The sequence below is a fragment of the Chanodichthys erythropterus genome, chromosome 9, assembly GCF_024489055.1.
Source record: "Chanodichthys erythropterus isolate Z2021 chromosome 9, ASM2448905v1, whole genome shotgun sequence".
In the NCBI taxonomy this organism is placed as follows: domain Eukaryota; kingdom Metazoa; phylum Chordata; class Actinopteri; order Cypriniformes; family Xenocyprididae; genus Chanodichthys; species Chanodichthys erythropterus.
The window spans coordinates 38,865,237-38,886,261 of NC_090229.1; the positions used below are offsets into that span (position 1 = coordinate 38,865,237).

Below are 21,025 nucleotides of genomic sequence, written 5' to 3' on the forward strand. Positions count from 1 at the left end.
AATATCTAACATGATTTTTTGCAGTGACTATAACAGTGTGTGCAGTGTTAGTTGATGTGAGCTGTATTACTCGTCTCTTCTCGGTCAGGCGCGGCCGTCTCAGCCACAGGACAGATGATAAACCAGCGCTTTCCGGTGTGAAGCACTGTGAATCGAGGAAGACTGTGGGTTAAATACTCATACTACAGTCATTACAGAACATGACAAGTCTAAGTCTTACCGTTCTGTTTATAGACTAGCTGGTCAGACTGCGTGTGCTCAGGTTTTGACCCCTGAATACAGAAGACAACAAGTTCAGTTCTGTGTGTTGATGACAGAAATCACACACTTCATCTTTACATTTACACAGTAAAATACGACAGGGCTGAAGACACACCGAGGCAAAAGACAGATTTTATTCTCCTCTAAACCACTAGATGGCGATGGGAGAATTCGTTTTCAAAGTTTTTAATCAATTGCTTCGTAAAATGATTCACTGTTTGGAAGCGTTCGGAACGCCACACACTGTTGACCCCTGCTAGTCAGAACAGTGTAAATACAACAAACACATGCATAAAAACACCTTTTACAAACACATTGCACATGTTTTATTGAAAGTAAAATCTATCAAATGCATTTAAAGGGTTAGTTCACCCAAAAATGAAATTTCTGTCATTAATTACTCTCCCTCATGTCGTTCCACACCCTTAAGACCATTCATCTTCAGAACACAAATTAATGGCCGATTTCAAAACACTGTTTCAGGAAGCTTCGGAGCACAAATGAATCAGCGTGTCGAATCAGCAGTTCAAAGTCACGTGATTTCAGCAGTTTGGCGGGTTTGACACGCGATCCGAATCATGATTCGACACAAAGGATTCATAACGCTCCGAAGCTTCCTGAAGCAGTGTTTTGAAATCGGCATCACTATACAAGTCGTTATTTTGTTTTTTAGGCGCACCAAAAATATTCTCATGGCTTTATAATATTAATATTGAACCACTGTACTCACATGAACTGATTTAAATATGTTTTTAGTACATTAATGGATCTTGAGAGAGGAAGTGTCATTGCTGGCTATGCAGGCCTCACTGAGCCATCAGATTATCAAAAATATCTTAATTTATGTTCTGAAGATGAATAAAGGTCTTATGGGTGTGGAACGACATGAGGGAGAGTAATTAATGACATTATTTTCATTTCTGGGTGAACTAACCCTTTAACTATTAAGATTAAATATCATGTGTCTGTATAATACGTGTTCTTTTATCAATTTTCAGGGCTTGTTTCGATTGTTTCATGGATGGCTCACCTCAACAGGTCATTATTAAACTACTATTATTCCTTTAATTATACTAATGTCTCATTAAAGCATCTACAAATGTGTAAAACTGATCAGAGATCAGGTAAAAACCATAGACGCATGATTCATGGCTTCACAGAGATCATCGCCCCCCAGTGGTGAACCACTGAAATTTCTAAATGTTTAGAAACAGATATGACATAAAGTCTCATTTATTGAAATCATGTGACTTTTGCAGTTACACGCTCCGAACCACTGATTCGAAACAAAAGTTTCGTAAAGCTTCATGAGGCAGCGTTTCGAAAGCGCTCATCATAGCATCAGTCGACGCAGCGTTGAGTTCCCTCGAAAGGGAGCATATTACTTCAGCTGAAGTATTTGTGTTTTGCCTTTGCTTTCAAAGTCTCTCTCACCACCTCAAACACGTGATTTTTTAAACACACTTCAGAGATGTAGCAGTGAAAAGCACATTTTCCTTAAGGTGTGCCTTCAGCCCTGTTATGAGTGCAAATACAAGAACACAGTCGCGGTTTCCCCTTTAAAAGCTCTCAGTTAGGACAGGTGAGGAGAGAATCATATCTGTATTACTAAACCTGTGTGCCGGCGTCTGCGGTGACGGGCGTCTGACAGAGGGGTGATGTCTGGGCGTTGGCCTTCTCACCCTCAGCGTCCTCGCTCAGAATGTCCTCAGCTTTATCCATGATGTCCTTCAGCTGCTCGATGAACATCTCCCGCTCCAGCAACAGAATAAACTCATTCTCCACCTGGAGGAACATGAAGAACCAGCACTTTGAGCGCAGTCATCTGTGTTTCTCTCTTTAATAAAGTAATCAAATGTAAAATAACACTATAGTCTTCACTGTAAATTAAAAATACTTATTGATTAATCCTTATTAAAGTTACAAAAGTTATTCAGTCAAGAGCAGTGAGGGACTTTTTCTTTGTCATTTGTTGTTCGATTAACATTAAAAACACAGACAGCAGCAGGAATATTAGGCTGCTGTCACTTTAACCCTTAAATGCATGACTGTTTCGCCAATCATTCTTACATATTCGGGTCTTTATCGACCCGGATCAATATCTAACACGGAAGGATCTCTACCTGTCGCGACAATATAAAACTCCTCTGATATTAGAGTAACAATTACAGAAGAATAAAATAAAGCATATTTTGTTACCTTTTGAAGCTTGAAAGGGCTCATTCTGAGCAGATGTTTTATGCCATCATCACTGTCCTCATCAGAGCTCATTTCCCAGTACATTCAGCAAATAATGGGCTAGTTTTATGTTTGAGGTCACGAATATGAGCCCATTCGCGATCTCAAACATATTCTCAGAACTATATAATTTTCAACATTTTCAAAATCAATATTTCGATCGCTAACAGCTTCACCAGATCCATCCTGTAACAGTTACAGTCATATTTGATTGCGTTCAGTACTTGTTCTGCAGTAAATCGCTGAGCCATTTCATGTTTTGCTTATTATTTCGTTTTCTGTCTAAATGAGTCGTCACTTCAGCATTGTGTATCAGACATTGCCACCTTGTGGAATAAAAGTGAATTGCACTTATTCCGTCATCTAAGATTCAATTATTGTTGTGCAGAAAAAATATACGTATACTCATACACACCTCGGGTCGATAGCGACCCTATACAATTTTTACCAAAAAAAAAAAAAAAAATTCTTGTTATATTCCTTATAATGAATTGATTGAGGATTACCAAGAAGGTTAATGTCCAACTTTAAAAAATGAATGAGGAGGAGGGTAGTGAATGACATCCCGGGTCACTAAAGACCCGAGGTATGCATTTAAGGCAAGGCAAGGCAAGGCAAGGCAATTTTATTTGTATAGCACATTTCATACACAATGGTAATTCAAAGTGCTTTACATAAAGAAGAAGAATAAAAATAGAACATAAGGAATAGAAATAACAGTCTATTTGGATTTAAAATGCATTAAAAGTCAGAATCATGATGATACATAAAAGATATAAAAATACATTAAAAATGAAATAAAAACAGGAAAAAAATTTAAAGAATAAAAAGATAATACGTATAAAGTAAAGTGCAAACAGTTCGGACATAGCACAGTGCTCAATCAGCAAATGCATAGGTAAAAAGATGTGTTTTGAGTTTGGTTTTGAATGTGGCTACTGTTGGAGCACACCTGATCTCTTCTGGAAGCTGGTTCCAGCTGCGGCTGGCGTAACAGCTAAAAGCAGACTCTCCTTGCTTTGAGTGAACCCTGGGTATTTCTAAGTGACTTGATCCTGATGATCTGAGTGATCTGATCGGTTTATATTCTATGAGCATATCTGCAATGTATTGAGGTCCTAGGCCATTGAGTGATTTATAAACAAGTAACAGTACTTTAAAATCAATTCTAAATGCAACTGGAAGCCAGTGCAAGGACCTGAGGACTGGTGTGATGTGTTCATGTTTTCGGGTTCTGCTCAGAATCCTAGCAGCAGCGTTCTGTACGAGCTGCAGCTGTCTTATGGTCTTTTTGGGAAGACCAGTGAGGAGCCCATTACAATAATCCACCCGGCTGGTGATGAAAGCATGAACAAGTTTCTCTAAGTCTTGACTGGAGACAAAGCATCTAGTTCTTGCAATATTTTTGAGATCATAATATGCTGATTTAGTTATTGTCTTTACATGGCTACTGAAACTCAGGTCTGACTCCAAAATCACACCAAGATTCCTGACTTGATTTTTAGTTGTTTGACCCCTAGAGTTCATCTTTGTTTCCAAACACAAGGACTTCAGTTTTGTCTTTGTTTAACTGAAGGAAGTTTAGGCACATCCAATTTTTAATTTCATCAATGCATTGACACAGGGAGTCAATGGGGCTGTAGTCGTTAGGTGATAGGGCTAGGTAAATCTGGGTGTCATCTGCATAGCTGTGATATGCAATTTGGTTCTTTCTCATTATTTGGCTCAGTGGCAGCATATATAGGTTGAACAGGAGGGGTGCGAGTATTGAACCTTGAGGGACTCCGCATGTCATGGATGTCCACTTAGACTTATGGTCACCGATACTCACATAATAACCTCTCCCTTCTAAGTATGACCTGAACCATTTAAGGACCATCCCAGAAAGCCCAACCCAGTTTTCGAGCCTGTCAAGAAGAATGTTATGATCGACAGTGTCAAACGCAGCACTGAGGTCAAGTAGAACCAGCACTGATAATTTACCTGTATCTGTGTTAAGGCGAATATCATTTATTATCTTTATGAGTGCTGTCTCTGTGCTGTGATGCGGTCGGAAACCAGATTGAAAAGTTATCAAAGTATCCATTCAAGCTTAAGAACTTGTTCAGCTGATTGAAAACAACTTTTTCAATGATCTTGCCTATGAAAGGAAGATTTGAGATTGGTCTGTAGTTGCTCAATATGGTGTTATCCAGATTGCTCTTTTTCAGGAGGGGCTTAACAACTGCTGTTTTCAGGGATTTTGGAAAAGTCCCAGAGAGAAGGGAGGCATTTACCACTTCTAGGAGATCTGCTTCTAAACAGTTTAACACTCTTTTGAAAAAAGATGTGGGAAGTGTGTCAAGGGCGCATGTTGATGTTTTAAGGTGCTGTACTGTTTCTTCCAAAATGTTACCATCAATTGCTTCGAAATCAGACATAATAGCTACTTTCTGAGGTTGTGATCTGATCTGTTTTACCCCAGTGCAGCTCAAGGATGTGCTGATCGCCTTTCTGATATTATTAATTTTCTCAGAGAAGAAGGAAGCAAACTCACAGCATTTGCTGTCTGAGAGCATTTCACTGGGAATCTGACTTGGGGGGTTTGTTAGTCTCTCTACAGTAGCAAAAAGAGTGCGGGTGTTGTTTAAGTTTCTGTTTATAATATTTGAGAAGAAGGTCTGTCTAGCTTTGCCCAATTCCACATTGAAAGCATGAAGAATATCTTTATAGATGTTATAGTGGATTTCAAGTTTTGTCTTTCGCCACATGCGCTCAGCTTTTCTGCATTGTCTTTTCATATTTTGCACTGCTGTTGAGTTTCTCTATGGTGCTTTTTGTCTGCCACTTTTCTTCCTGACTTTCACAGGAGCAATGTTATCAATAACATTCTGTACTTTTGAGTTAAAAGAATCAAGGAGAAAATCAACAGCGTCTGCAGATATGCTTGGTGTTAAACATATAGCCTTCATAAACAGTGCACTAGTGTTCTCATTTAAGCATCGCTTTTTGACCGAGACAGATCTAGCTTCAACAGTCGGACAGATCAATATTTCAAAGGAAATACAGAAATGATCAGATAGCGCTGCATCCTTAATGACAATGGATGAAATGTTTAGACCCTTACTGATAATTAAATCTAGAGTGTGTCCACGATTGTGTGTAGGTCCATGTACATGCTAAGTCAGATCAAAAGTATTCAAAACAGTTATGATTTCTTTTGCCATATTGGATTCTGCATTTTCTATGTGGATGTTAAAGTCCCCAGTAATAGCAAAACAGTCAAACTCTGAGGAAATTGCTGATAACAGTTCTGTAAAGTCCTCCACAAAGGCTGGAGAGTATTTTGGAGGCCTGTAGATAACCATAAGTAGAATGCGAGGAGCACCTTTTAATACAATACCCAAGTATTCGAAAGACAAGAAATCACCAAATGACACTTGCTTGCATTGATAGACATCTTTAAATAGAGCAGCTACACCTCCACCTCTCCTAACAGCTCTGCAGACACTCATAAAAGTAAAGTTAGGAGGGGCTGTTTCATTCAGGATTGTTGCACTGCAGCTGTCTTCAAGCCATGTTTCATTTAGAAGCATAAAATCTAGGTTGTTTGTGGTTATTAAGTCATTGACTAGAAGTGATTTATTTTTAAGTGAGCGTATGTTTAGAAGTGCTAACTTAACAGTCTTACTTTCTGTCTCTACAGTAATCTTAGTTTGACGTGTAATAGGTAGCAGATTAAATGGGTTTGCCAAACGGTTTGAGAAGGCCTTAGGCTTTCTATAACGTAATAAAACAGAAACAGAGAAAGCTGCAGGCACACTGGGTTCCCACTTGTTCTGTAAACATTTGATAAAGTCACTGTTAAGGGTTAAGAGCGAACATACGGATCTAATATACTGATACTGAACACATGCGTTTACTTTCTCAACTGTTTATGTTCAAGACATAACCGACTATGCTTACTATGTGAAGACGACGTGAAAGAGCCTGTCTGAGACGTGGCTTTCTGGGCACGCAAGTAACAAAATGAGCTTCCTTTTGTGTAAATATTTAAATTGTCAGGGCATAAACTTTTTTGATGATGTGACACCTTTTCATATACTCACCAACGCAAGAGAAAAAAAAACGCTTCCAAAAAAGTTTAGCACAGGAGATTAACACACATCAGACAGCAAAGCTGAAGATCTCACCATATACGTGGCAATCTCCTCTGGAGCATCTCCATCAAGGTCGAATTTAAACGTCACCATCTTATGGTTATGAGTCTCCAGTTGGCATTCCACCATCTTGTCTCCTGTGTCACACACCTGTAACAGAGTTACGCAGAATATTTCAACAGGAACATCAAAAAAAACTATTTGCCTCTGAAAGAATATATTCACTGCCTAATAACCAATCAAATCCTGATAAAATCAAACAAGTCTGCATTTTCTCAGCTAAATACTCCATTTCACACAGAAATGTGTCAAATTATGTTAAGTTAAACATGTTTTCTAATGTCCAAACTGGTATGATGATGAGCTTTGACCCGTGAACCACTCAAAGGTTTGGATGTAATCGTCTCTCACAGGGATGTAAGGTATTTTCAACATTTACAGGAGTTAGTCAGTCCTTTTATTGCCCACAACCAGCATTAAAAAAATCTTATTCAAATTAACTACTGTTTATTTTGACGAACATGATGATTTAATTGCTGCCTGAGTCCACATTTCTGATTTTACAAGAAGGTTTCAATCCAAAATCATTGTGTGAATCCTTTTTGACCACTGCCGAGCACCATACCGTAACTATTGCGCTTCGTGATAATGTTTTAAACATGGACACTTATTACTGAAATGCTGGAAACTGTTTACAAAAATAATATTACAAATCAGAGTGAGAACTGTTAAGAAAAAAAAGGGAAAATCATGTAAACTTTTGATACTATTACTACTAATTACCTAATTTTTAAAAAGACCAGCCATCATTTTGAGAGATAAAATGCTACACAGAAAACCATTTAGTACATAATTTTTTCCATTTTTAACTTTAATATTTAAAGCTGACATATTATGCTCTTTCTCAAAGTCTTGATGTTGTTTTTGGGCTCTACTAGATTGAATGTAGATTATTTTCCTCATATTCTCCATTGTTGCAGCTCCTCTCTTCCCAGTCTGTCAGTAACGCTCTGTTTAGTTCCTGTCTCTATGAAGCCCCTCCTTCTGAAAAGCACAATGTGCTCTGATTGGTCGCCTGGAGCAGCGTGTTGTGATTGGTGTTTGGGAAATGACCCGCCAGTTTCAACACACTACTAACTAACTCAAGCAGGCCCCGCCCCTTTATTCTGTGTATGAATGATTTAAATGAGGAATATTGTGACGTGTTCATTCCTGAAGAACGCATGAGTTTATCACTGAGGTGCCGCGCAGATTTATTTTTTACAGACATGCCGATGAGCAACAATATCTGTCCAAACAGGTCTAAACCGTTCTTCACAAATCACTTTATATTTCTGAAAGCTACTATCTAAGCATCATGTCTGGACAGCTTCATTAGTTTGACAGCAAGCTCTGGACTCACTTTGATCATGGTGAGTTTGGGTCGGTTCATCTTGTCTTGTCGGGAGCGTGTGCGCGACGATTTGCGAAGGTTCTTTCGGACTCGTGATTCACTGCGAGCTCGGTTGGAGCCCTCGTTCCCATCACTCATCTCTTTACCGGACGTGGCGTCTGAGTTTATACTGCAAAAGAGCAGAGATCCAGTCATAGAGCTTCTGTAAGCACGAAGTTTGGAATTCAAAACATGCAAGATGAAATGATTTCTATGCCAATGATCTGCACCTGTCATAAGCGGATGCAGCCGGTGCTGCCTGTTTATCAGCAACATGATCCTAAAGTGCACAGAAGACAATGAAATCAATGCCAGTGACAATAGAGCTAAAAACTGCAAAACTTTAACAAGCATTAAAAACACACAATACAGTCTATTTATAAATTGAACCGAACCTTTTATGTGATTCTTTCTGGCTCTGAATGCATTTTATTTATAATCTACAATATCTCCCGGTGCACCCTACACAAATCCATGCATTACTGCACTTCATTTCAAAACAGAATATTACCTTAATAATGTACCATCAAAACAGTTTATAGCTGTAAAGATTAAATAAAACATCTGATAAAAAGGATCATTTCTGCTGATAGACCAATTGAGGGATTTCAAATCTCAAGAAAAATCTTCTCAGGTTTCACAATGTACTGTGAGAAAGCGCAATTTCGCAAGTGAAAACTGCATGTAGTGCACACGTCACTCCTATTCATGTGGTCACTGTACTGATGCACAGACTGTGGTTAGCATCACCTCAGTTAACACTTCAGCGGGACCCGGAGGAGCTGATCCACATACACTGCTGGCACCGGCTCCTGCACTGGGAACGGTGGGTAAAGACGCTTGGCTCATGTGGTGAGGAACCTGGCTTGGGTCCACAGGCACAGCAGAGCAGAACGTGTCGAGGATGGGTCTAAAAGTCGAGAGCTGTGGGATTGTGGGAGGCAGAGGTGCATTATGGGTGCTGGACGAGTTGGCATTGGTTTGGCATTGGCTGGTCAGGGATGCCTGAAAAATAAAGATTTTTCAAAAAACAAAAGAATGCATAAGTAAAATTCACTTCTACTAAGCTCAATGAAATTTCATAAAATTGTTTTTTTAATATAGTTTTTCAAAAAAACATTTGTTCTTGTTCCTGAAGCATTTCACTCGAATATACGACAATAGGTAAGAAAAGACCAGTTTCATACCAACTTTAAATGTATTGCCATATCAGCTTCACATGCTATTACGAGGTAGATACATGCGGGCGAGTAAATAATGAAAGAATTATAATTTTGGGGTGAACTATCCCTTTAAGACCTATCCAAACAAACTTATCTACTCTACCTGGATAGGCGGAGCTCCGACACACATAGAGGTGGGGTTTGGAGAGTGATGGTGCACTGTGGGTGTGGCCTGACTGTGGGAATGTTGGGAGAGAGTGGCCATGGAGTTTACAGTGGGCTGTTGAGCAACAGAATAGGTCTGCTGGTACTGGTGAACTGTGGGCACTGGAGCAGCGAAGGGTGGGACGGGACATTGTGAGGGAATAGGGGAGGTGGAGGACAGGTGCGGGTACTGGGTTAGCGCAGAACTCTCTATCTGTGAACACGACATTGGTGAGATGTCGGGGTGTGTTGGGACCGGCAGACTGAGGGACGACTGCACAGAGGGAAAGCAGGCAGGGTACGAGTCACATCCAGGAAGAGGAATCCCAGCTGACTGAGCTGTGTTAAGGGAAGGAAACTGGAGGAGGAGACAAAAGTGCATTGTAGCATGGGAGGAATTAACCACCATCAAGAACAGAAGGTCCTTTGTAGAGCGCACGGTTTTCATAATAATCAAGCATCTGAGGCTACTTCTACATTAATCCAGATTAGTGCTGTCAAAAATATTGATATTTTGATCTGTATTGATACAGAAATATCTGAAACTGTTCCAAAACTCCTTTTCTGCAGTATCGATTCACCGATCTCCTGTCACTCGTCTCATTCGCTCTGGTTGAATAGCGTATTCTTTTCAAGGCTTATTAACGGCACTTAAACGGACAAATACACACAAAATAATGTCAAAATGCCCGTATTGACGAGTATTCAGGTAAATACAGTCAGTTTTGGAACGTAAATAGTTGAGAAAACATGTTGTGTAACAGTATATTGGATCCGTGCATTTGCTCTTAAAGTGACAGCAGCCTAATAAACCTGTTGCTGTCTGTCATTATCTGTGTGTCGGTATATATGGCAGTTGTGGTATTGAAAATGGAATCGAATATCGATATTTTTCAAAAAGTATCGTATCGAATTTAGAAATTCCAGTATCATGACAACACTGACCGAGATACATTTGAAAGTGCCATTTTCACTTCAAAATGCTTTCAGTCTACACTAGCGTTTCAAGCTTATTCCAATAGTCCACACTGAAACGTCAGAAAATGCTAAAATCATCTCACTGCACATGTGTCAAACATAAAATCTCCCTGAGATACAGAGAGACCTGATATAATAAAAGTTCTCATGCTGTTCTTCTGGCACAATCTTTTTATTAGCAAAATGTTGCACCACTTTCTGGTGCATCCAGGTCACTACTCCAAATGGTTTAAAATGCAATCGCCCTCATGTTTTGCCACAGGACAACAATTGCAGTAAATTTTCTGACATCTTTGCAGGAATGTAATATGAAAAGTCTATCTTTAGCCACACTCTGAAAGTGCACAGCAGGTACTGTTATATCTACTGGTACAATATGAGTCACGCTTAAACATGCCTCGTTGTTTAATACCTCCATTTTCACAGTCTACACTACAAAAACGGCACTTTCAAATGTATCCACATGGGACAGCATCTTTAAAAAGCTCTGTTTTTGCACAGCTCAGTGTGGATGAAAGGGCAAAACTTAGAGAAAAAGAGTTTCAAATGTATCCGGATTTGTGTAGACGTAGCCTGAGAAGCAGAAGAGCCAGCAGTAGGTGTACCTGTGAGAGGTAAGCTGCCGCCTGTGGAGGGGGCGCGGGTTGTGTCAGGACACTGGAGGTGGACTGTCCTCCTTGCTGCCAGCTGTCCATTAGTTGTGTCTGAATGGTGAGCTAACATGATAGAAAGAGAGAGAAATACAAGTGTGCAAAGAGAGAAAACAAGATGTAGGTTATCATTTTGTCTTATTGTTGTCTTTTCATTGTCAGTCTATTCTACAGTAGAGGTGTCCAATCCTGCTCTTGGAGATCTACCTTCCTACAAAGTCCAGCTCAAACCCTAAACATCTATGCCTGCTAATTAAGATCTTCAGGAACACATAATTACCGACAGCCATGTTTTTTGCATGGTTGGGACTGAACTCCTGAAGGACAGAGATCTTCAACCCTGCTGCAAGGTTTATTCCCAACCTGCCTCGTCACATCTGCCAAGCGATCCTAAAGAACTTGATTAGAAGGTTTATGCATGTTTGATTAGAGTTTGAGCAGAACGCTGCAGGAAAGCGGGTCCCTCCGCTGTAGGAAGGTAGATCTCCAGGAACAGGATGTGTGCGGCAGAATAAACTTAAGACATTACTGAAATGAGCTTCCACATTGTTGCATGCTGGTTTAGTATTGTGGTGGCATTGGCTACGCAATCACCCAACCCTAAACATCAAGAAAATATGAAAAACTGTGGTTGGTTGATATACCCCTAGTGGTTCTCAACTCTGGCCCTCGAGGTCCAAGTTTAGAGGTCTTCACGGGTCCACTTGGATCTGAAAACCCATGGTCCAACCTTAGACCTGAGCGGGTTCAGGTCTGAAACTTCAATGAGTGCCTCGGACACTGGTCGGGTTTGGTATTAGTAGCTTCGGGTCTCGAGTAATTTAAAATAAATATGCTTTTTCCAAATGGACCCCGAGAAGACCCAAATTCTTTTAAACTATGTCAGGAATTTAACAAATTCTGTGTGCGATGGACTTCATATGCACGGTTGCTTCCGCATTTAGTCTCATAATTTATGTACACTGGGTTTGGGTAAGAAGTGATTCGAGTTGATCTGGGTCTATAACAGATTTTAGGACCAGAGAAGACCTCTAGTTCCAACCCTAATTAAACACACCTGATCAAACTAGTCATGGTCTTCAGGATTACTAGGAGTTACATGCAGGTGAGTTTAATCAAGGTTGATCCTTAACCAGAGATTGTCTTATTATTGGGAGATACAAGGGTCCATGGCTCTACCATCAGAAAAAGCGTAACAGCTAACTTGGATCAAGTGTGCCTTGATAACCAATCACATTACAACATTGACATCACTGAATTTTGTTCAGAGTTGACACCCGCTAAAAACTGTTCTCCTTCCCTGCATAACGCAGTGTTATGCTATTTTTCGATAAAGTGGCTTTGATTTAAGGTTTCCCCTAAAGCGGCTTTGACTAAACTCTGCAGGAAAGTGAATCTCAAGGGCCAGAGTTGAGAACCCCTAATTTATACAGTATGCCAATCATATTTCGCCAGAATAAGCTGCAATATACACTGCAACCCACATTAACAGATCCATGAGCTCAGTTAGCCAATATATAAATAAGCCAGTGTATAAACTGAATCAGCCATATTGCAAGTACACATTTGGTAGATAAGGTACCAGTTTTGCTGAAGGCTGAAACAAGTGTACCTGTTGGAAAGATGGTGCAGGGCCTGCCTGACTCAGATGCACAGGAGTAGTTTGCTGCATGTTTGAGAAGTCATGGAGTTGCCCATCCGTTTTGACATTCGCAGGTGTTTGCTGCAAATGGTGTAACGCAGGCGTTTGTTGAGCAGGTGCTGATGAGACATGCTGCATGCCAGAGGCTCCACTCTGAAAACTCTGATCCGCAGGCAGCGCAGCTTCTGTTTTAGATGGGATAACTGCGACTACAGGTGGAAATGTTTGGGCATTGGCTAGCTCTGCGGTAGGATGGTAACTCGGAGCTGTGGCACTCTTCGGCACTGATGCAGGCTGATACGACCCTGCAGGTTGCACATGGGTCTGCGTATTTGACTCTGCAGTCTGACTTGTGATTGGATTCATGGCTTGTGGTGCCTTCAATATGCCTTGCAGAAGTGCCAGTGGCTGGGAAGTGGACAGAACCTGTCCGGTGGGCTGTGCGGGGGTCTCGGAGGACGCAAGAGGGTACACGTGTTGAGCTGTGGAAGGTGCCACATGACTTTGGACTCTCAAAATGGCAGACTGCAGAAGAGTAAACAAACTAATGAAAACCAAATACACATTAATTCCATACACAAGCCCTGTTAATTAAGATGCGTTTTGGTCAGTCGGATCACAAGTGGACGACGTTAAATACAGGTGTAAATGAGTCTAAAATGTTTTGAGCTTGTCTACTTTTAACCACTTCCAGAGGTAGACGAAAACACATTCGACCAGATTGCTTTCGTAGTGTAGATGCTCATGTGTTCGAACAGCCACAGAAGACCCTCTACTCTCCATCTACTGACCTAATGCGTAAACATTATGGGAAGTGCTCTAGCCAGACGGGATTTAAACTTTGTTGAAGACCCAAGTTTGGTTTGAAGATGAAAAACATACCATTCCTGATTTCTAACACACACTCACAGCATTAGGCATGATCTTGTATCTGTCAGAGCAGAAACGAAAGCTGATGCTCTCCGTGTTTTATCCATTGTTTTCGGTTGCATTCATATGTAAATTGCGCATGCTTATTTTATCCATTAGATCAAAATTTCTGAAAAAACAAAAAACGGTACCTTTACCCACCCATAGACCCACCCCTCGAAGAAATCAGGACAGAAGTGGTTGAACGTGGACAAAAGAGACAGATTAAAACCCCATGTGTAATCGGGAATGTGTCTCCCTCATCCACTTGTAATCCAATCGACCAAAACGCATCTTAATATCAGGTGTAAACAAGGCCACAGACGCTGTTACAGTGAGTAATATGCAGACATGCAGTGCAGATCACAGGTTAAGTGATAATGAAAGCATGAAGCGATTTGGTTAGCAACATGACGTCAGGCACATTGTAAGCGTGGTTAATGGGAAGGTTTTGAGGGGGAAATGGACTGTTGGGTCTTCCTCCGTTAGAGAACAGCAGTACCCGCAGGACTTGGTGAGTATGGTTACAGAATTGGAGAGGAGAAGAGCGCATTAAGATTGGAGCATAGTTAGACTAAAGTCCTAGAGGCACCTGGGAGCAACAGCAGAGCCACTGCAAAGGACGGAGAAACCAGAGCATTTGCTCAACAAGCAGCAGCGGTAACGGAGTGACCTACCACATGAGCCCGAGAGTGTTCGCCAACACAAGAACTTGCTCTGCGACGTGATGCCACTTCATTGGCAGATGGCTCCACGGCCTGACCCTCATCGCTGTAGCTGCGAGTAGGCCGACAGGACCCTCTTTCTGGCTTGGTCAGTGGGGCTCTTAGAAAGCAAGAAGCAGGCTGGAGATTGTGGCCTGTGATGCTCTGCAGAGATTTGTTGAGCTGGGAGAGGTCAGAGGTCTCATTGACAGAGCCCCTGCTAGCCCCTGTGGCAGGAAGCATAAGTGAAGAATAGGGCGAATGTCTTCCATCTGCACAAGTCCCAAGTAGGAATAGCGACAGGCAGCAGGCCTGACAGGGGGACAGTGGCCGATGAGAGGTGTAGTTTAAAGAAAGGCGACGCTGTCTCACCGCTGAAACAGACTCCTCCCCCTTTGTCTCAGAGGATGGCTCCACTGATGTGTCGCTATAGCGGCGATTCGTAACAAGTGAAGGTACATGCAGCAAATTCTTAGAGCAAGAACTTTTAAATCCTCTTTCCGTCAACTCTGATTGGTCTGGTGGTATTTGAAGGAAGGAAGGACTTGTGGGTCGGAGATGCTCATGGCTTAAGTCATTTACAGAGGAGCTTGCATGACGCGCACCCTGGAAAAAAAAGCCACTTCTCCAAATGAAATGACAAACAAGAATCTCTAGCACTGCGCAAAGAATATACAACAAATAAAGGACACATCAAACATTTTTACATTGGTGTTTTTGTGCATTGTTAGGCATTTCTTTTCTTTAGCCATTTTATTACCAGCCAGGTACATCCGATTACTTATAAACACCTCCCCTCAACAAGCTGCATGATTAGAGGAATCATTCATGTCTGGAGCATAAACCAGTGTGTGCAACAATTAAAGGCCCGTTCACACCAATAACAAAAACTATAAAGATAATAATAAAGATATAGTTCTAAAAATCATTTTGAATATAAAAGAATAGCACAGAATCCACACCACAGCTATAATGATAATGATATAGAGAAATGATACACTTTCAGAACAATTTTTTCCAGCTGTTGAACAATAAAACACTGACAGCCAATCAGAATCCATTCTAATTTAAGGGCTTGTGCATTTAAAATGGAAGAAGACATTGCGGAGAAGTTAATCACAGGTGTCCAGAAAACAAGTTTGGGGTCAAGTCAAACCCCCTTTTCAAGGATATATGGAAAACAATTGGTCAAACCCTCTGAATAAATGCTGAGAAGTATTAACGATGAGATCATTATGCCAGGCTAGCAAACAGTGCAACATATTACCTCAGTTTCAACAACATTGTCTTGTTTTCTTTGAAGTTGCAATGAAAGACTAGTCGTTGATTTTATTCCACTATATCGACTTCATCAGCTAAATTCATGGTTAGATTAGATCGATTACACTAGCTATTCACTCAAAACACTTCAACACTGTTGCTGCTGGTTGTTTTTCATGTCCGCAGGTTGAAGCAACCCCAAGTAACATAATATTTTACCAATAAAATTTTACCAAGGGAATCCCACCAAAAACATGGACTTTAACCCCCGGAAACATGATTTTTACTGGGGCACCCCCCCGAAACACGATTGGGGTAGTTTTGAGTAGCAATTGGGCAGGTTTTGTTGTGAAAACCTGGCGACTCTAATGTTGAGGACATCTCCTGGTTAAAGCCGTGTAAATGCAATAAGAACAGCAAACACATGTATACAATTTGAAACCGCAGAATAAACAGACTGTTATCGTTAGTTGGTGTGGACGCAAATATAGTTAACATTATTAGTGTGAACGGACCTAGCAAACACCACTAACAGAATAGATAAATGAACAACAGGCAATGAAAACGCAAGTTATGCATGCTATGCAATGAGTGCTACTTCTAGGCAAACATGAACTGGTTGAGATGAAAACACGGTCAAGTTACAAAGCTGCACAACAGTGTGTCATTATGGTCTACATTTAGAATACTTCCTCTGTATAACATCTATTCAAGTACAAGCATGCATGGGTATGTGATAGCAGAGGAATGAAATCTTTATACATCACCAGTATATCATCATCAGATGGGCAAGTGATACGAACCTCCTGGGTTGCGGTGGAGACAGAGTCCTGTAATGACTGGTATATGACACTGTGCAGACCGCTGCCGTGAGAGTCAGAGTACACGGTTGAACCGATGCCACTGTCAGCTAGAGGAAGACAGAGAGGAATCATGGACTAACATCCCAGACAATCAATGCCACTTGTCCCTCGGGTCACGTGCTAGATAAAAGATTGCATATAAGTTTGTAAGTGAGCCTGTGACAAGTGTAGGTTGGGTTCACAGGCTTACATGTGGTGGATGTGGTCCTGGCACTAAGTGGGCACACATGCTGGTCCACCTCTGGCTCTTCGGGCTCCACCAGACAAGGTGGTTCGCAGAGGACGGGCACTGTCCCGGCTGGCACGGTCGGGGCAGCGGCACCCTGCGAGGCCCTCGGCACCGTCCGCTCCCTGCGCCATTTGATCAGAGCCACCCGGTCACGGATAGACTTGCCCACAATCTTTGCATCGCTCTCATGGAAGAAACCAGACTCAACCTGACAGAAGGACAAGAGGGGGCTGGTGTGAACACACATTCATGCAGCAGAGAGGAAGAAGTGAGGGCTCTATTTTTGGAACTGAGGAATGCATCTTGCAGAATTGAAAGAAAATTTCACAAAGACAAGCTAAGTGTCTGTGGAGGAAAGCTCTAACTAGACACACACACACACACACACACACAGGAAAACAACTAATGAGAACAAGAATAATTGTTTAAAAAAATGAAAAGAAAAAAGGAAACTTTTGTGCATAAGTTTAAATATTTAATATATGCTATTTTTAGTTCTATAGTTTATTAAAAAAAAAGTAATTGAATTATTTAACAATTTTAATAGATAATCAGCAATGAAAATAACCAGAATTTTATTAAATAAATAAATGTAAAAAAAAAAAAGAAATCATGTCAGCTTTTGGTGTGATGTCTTAAATTAATACATTTAAATAAATAATAAGTTGAAATATAACATTTATTATATATTATTTTAAAAGTTACAAGGTTTTTATTTACATAAATCATCATTGTATTAATACATAATTAAAAATATATGAATTACCAGAATTAAAGAAAAAAGGAAATTCATTTAAAATAAATAATAAATACAATTAAAAACAAATAAGCTGAAATAACATTTAATATGTATTATTTTGAAAGTCAGTTTTTATTTAAATAAAAAATTAATTACACTGTATTATTGTCATACATAATTAGCAAAATTAATTACTTAGAATTCAGTAAAATTAAAAGAATTTTAAAAGAAAAAAGAAAGAAAGAAATCATGGTTGCTTTTGTTGTGTTCAAATAAAAAATACATAATTAGTAATGAAAATTACCAAAATTACCAAAATTAAAAATAAATAAATAAATAAATAAATAAATAGGAAATCATAGTTGCTTTTATTGTGCCATCTCTAATGAATGATAAAAAACGAGCTAAAATAATTCAATTTATATAAGTTTTAAAAGTTATAGTAACAAAAATCTGTGAATTGTCCTTTAATACACAACCAGCAATGAGAATTTGACAAGAATTTGATATAATATAATATAATATAATATAATATAATATAATATAATATAATATAATATAATATAATATAATATAATATAATATAATATAATATAATATAATATAATATAATATAATATAATATAATATAATATAATATATAGGGCAATGAACAATGAATTTATTATTACAGAGAATTATTGTGGAAAATGTACTTAACGGTCATAAAAAAATAAACAAATAAATAAATAAATAAAAGTACTAAATGGCCATTTTGTTTTTTTGTGAGAATCCGTACGCTTAAATCCATTAAGGGTTGTGTGTAAAAGGGCAAAATGGAAAGATCAATGTCTGTCTGCTAAACAAGTCTGACAGGGTGAAGCGAGGAAACATTTGTGCCGATTGGTGTAAATATCTGCTGACTCATTTTCCCTTCAGCAAACATTCACACACACACACACACACACACACATTACAATGCTCAGATTATATAACGTGATCACGGCAATAGGATTTTCCAATCCAAGTCGGGTCCAGGAGGCCACATACTGTACGTAAGACCAAGCTTAAATATATAACCTGCACAAGAGGCTTTGACTGCTTGACGAACGTATCTCATGTTAAGATCTGAAAACAGGTTTGGTCGTAACTGAAGCAGGAGATCCAGAGTTCCACAGAAAGTGAGGGAGGCTGTTATGAATCTCGAACACTGGATGATCCCAGATCAAATCTGACCAGGAAAATGTCATCGCAGGCAGAGGTTATGAGAGGATAGAAGGGGGTTTGTTAAGGGAATAAACTTCCAAATCTGGCCTGAACATTATTCCATTCAAGACCTTTCAACTGTGACTTATTCTGTTGTGTTTCATAACAGAGACGTGAAATATCTCTAGATCAGTTTACTGGATGAGATACAATAGAAACAGGAAGACATCAGATTTAATGATCCATGAAACTCAATCGGTTGTTTTTGTAGTGTTCACATACCACCGTTAAATCTGGCTTGAAAGGTTATCTTTTTAAATGAACAGCCAAAAATAAACACTCTGAACTGGGTTGAAAATATAGATTCTCATTTTGATGAACCCATATTGAAATTGATGTGCTGTATCCAAATCAATCGACATTAAATCGAGATCAGAATTGATTCACAATCCAGTAAATCAGAATCGAATCGTGTCCAGCTCTATTAGGAAGCTGGATTCAGATCAGATAAGCACGACGCACAACAAATGCAATTATTTGCCTTCTATCTTATTGCGCGGGTAACAGCTGGTGGAGTCACTATAACACGCACCATCTCCTGCGCCACGGCTTCAGGAACCTCTTTCTCCAGGTCAAAGGCGAACTCGATGGCGCCTCCGTCCCTGTACTTGCCCTTCAGCCTGCGAGGATCCTCCACCCACATCTTCAGCGCGATTGACGTCTTCATCCCGTCATCTTCCTCGGCCAGCTCCACCCTCACACCCGTGTCCTCGGCGAAGAAGGCGTGATTCAGCAGGTCCTTGATGGAGTACCTGTGGACAGAGCGTTGATGTGACGGTTACCGGACAGACGAGGACACGGTACAGCGAATCAATCATAGGTGCTTAACCTTCAGGAAATTATTTATATATAATTATATAAGTGCTTTTAGTTTCCATTTTAATTTAATATGTAATTTTGAACCCTATTAATGACATTTTAGATACACCTGATCAGTTTAAATGTGGTTTGCTTATTTTGAAGCAAAACTTTTGTGCGTTTAGAGAGTCTTTTCTGCTCGCCAAGGTTGCATTTATTTGATCAAATACAGCAAAAATTGTGAAATATTACTACAATTTTAAACAGCGGTTTTCTATGTCAATTTATAGTAAATTGTCATTTATTCCTGTGATCAAAGCTGAATTTTCAGCATCATTACTCCAGTGTCACGTGATCCTTCACATTTATGATTATCATCAATGTTGAAAACAGTTGTGCTGCTTCATATTTCACATTTTTAAATGTGTAAATGTAATTCATTCCAAAAAGTATTCATATCAACAGCTTACAGATAAAATGTGGCGCATTTTTATTCTTAACCCTCTGGTGTCCTTTGGACAAAATTATGTTTTGATTTTTTTAATACATCAGAATAACTTGCTATGTGAACATACACATACACACACACACACACACACACACACACACACACACACACACACACACACACACACACACACACACACACACACACACACACAAATCATGGACATGATTTCAAATGGCACAAATGCCAATTCTCTGGCGCTTAATGAATGGCATAAATATAGCGGTTACCCCAGTTATCTCTGTATCCAAATGGAATATGCATTTCACAATCTACAAATCAGCCATGATGTAGAAAAAAAAGCACACAGCAATAAAGGGGTTAATTGTAAAATAGTTTTAAAAACTTGGGAAGAAAAAAAAATATGGATTAATTGTATTTATATTGTAAAAATTACGGAAACAAATGGATCATAATGATTGCATAAATATTACTTCATACCATAAAATTCCCTCAAAATACAAAATATTCAAGGGGACCTATAATGCCCCTTTTAGATGTGATATAAGTCTCTGGTGTCTCCAGAATGTGTCTGTGAAGTTTCAGCTCAAAATCCCCCACAGATCATTTATTATAGCTTGTCAAATTTGCCCCTATTTGGGTGTGAGCAAAAACACGCCGTTTTTGTGTGTGTCCCTTTAAATGCAAATGAGTTGCGAGTGTGAGCACCGGAGGGTTAAGAGTATTGCGTTGTCAGTTTATCAACATGCTAGAGTGTTAAAACATACATTATATTCACATCATGTGCTGTTGTTGTCTATGTAGACTGTACCAGATCAGTCACTTATGAGGGTGTTTCAGGTGGGCTGTTTTGGTGCAGATGGTGTCAGTAACTCACCGCTCCTCCTTATTCTGACAGATACACTCGCCAATGATCTCTTTCACCTCAGGATCCATCACCTTATTATAACTGGCAGGCTTCACTCCCTGAGAGAGACACGCACAGACAGACAGAGACATTAAGAGCCTGTAACTGTCGGACCAGAACATTTAGGACAATCGCATGTTTCTGTGAGGAACGGACCGAAACTGATGCTCTTCACTGTTAATCTTCCCCTCCAGT

The 21,025-nt window shown here is 39.7% G+C and overlaps 1 protein-coding gene across 2 annotated transcripts in view; it reads right to left on the bottom strand.

The window, feature by feature from the left end:
• The window catches only part of LOC137027392 (serine/threonine-protein kinase WNK2-like), an 88,400-nt gene that overhangs the window by 26,009 nt on the left and 41,366 nt on the right, over window positions 1-21,025 (bottom strand). The window contains exons 7-21 of one of the 2 annotated variants that reach the window (XM_067395543.1): window positions 20,801-20,889; window positions 19,189-19,408; window positions 16,634-16,880; window positions 16,384-16,490; window positions 14,294-14,926; window positions 12,678-13,232; window positions 11,021-11,131; window positions 9,397-9,795; window positions 8,821-9,075; window positions 8,301-8,350; window positions 8,041-8,200; window positions 6,672-6,788; window positions 1,876-2,046; window positions 221-272; window positions 71-145 (exon numbers count right to left, since the gene is read on the bottom strand). In XM_067395543.1, coding sequence (XP_067251644.1) covers window positions 71-145; window positions 221-272; window positions 1,876-2,046; window positions 6,672-6,788; window positions 8,041-8,200; window positions 8,301-8,350; window positions 8,821-9,075; window positions 9,397-9,795; window positions 11,021-11,131; window positions 12,678-13,232; window positions 14,294-14,926; window positions 16,384-16,490; window positions 16,634-16,880; window positions 19,189-19,408; window positions 20,801-20,889 — 3,241 coding nt within the window. The remainder of the gene's footprint in view (window positions 1-70; window positions 146-220; window positions 273-1,875; window positions 2,047-6,671; window positions 6,789-8,040; window positions 8,201-8,300; window positions 8,351-8,820; window positions 9,076-9,396; window positions 9,796-11,020; window positions 11,132-12,677; window positions 13,233-14,293; window positions 14,927-16,383; window positions 16,491-16,633; window positions 16,881-19,188; window positions 19,409-20,800; window positions 20,890-21,025) is intronic. The other variant, XM_067395544.1, reaches the window with a different exon arrangement.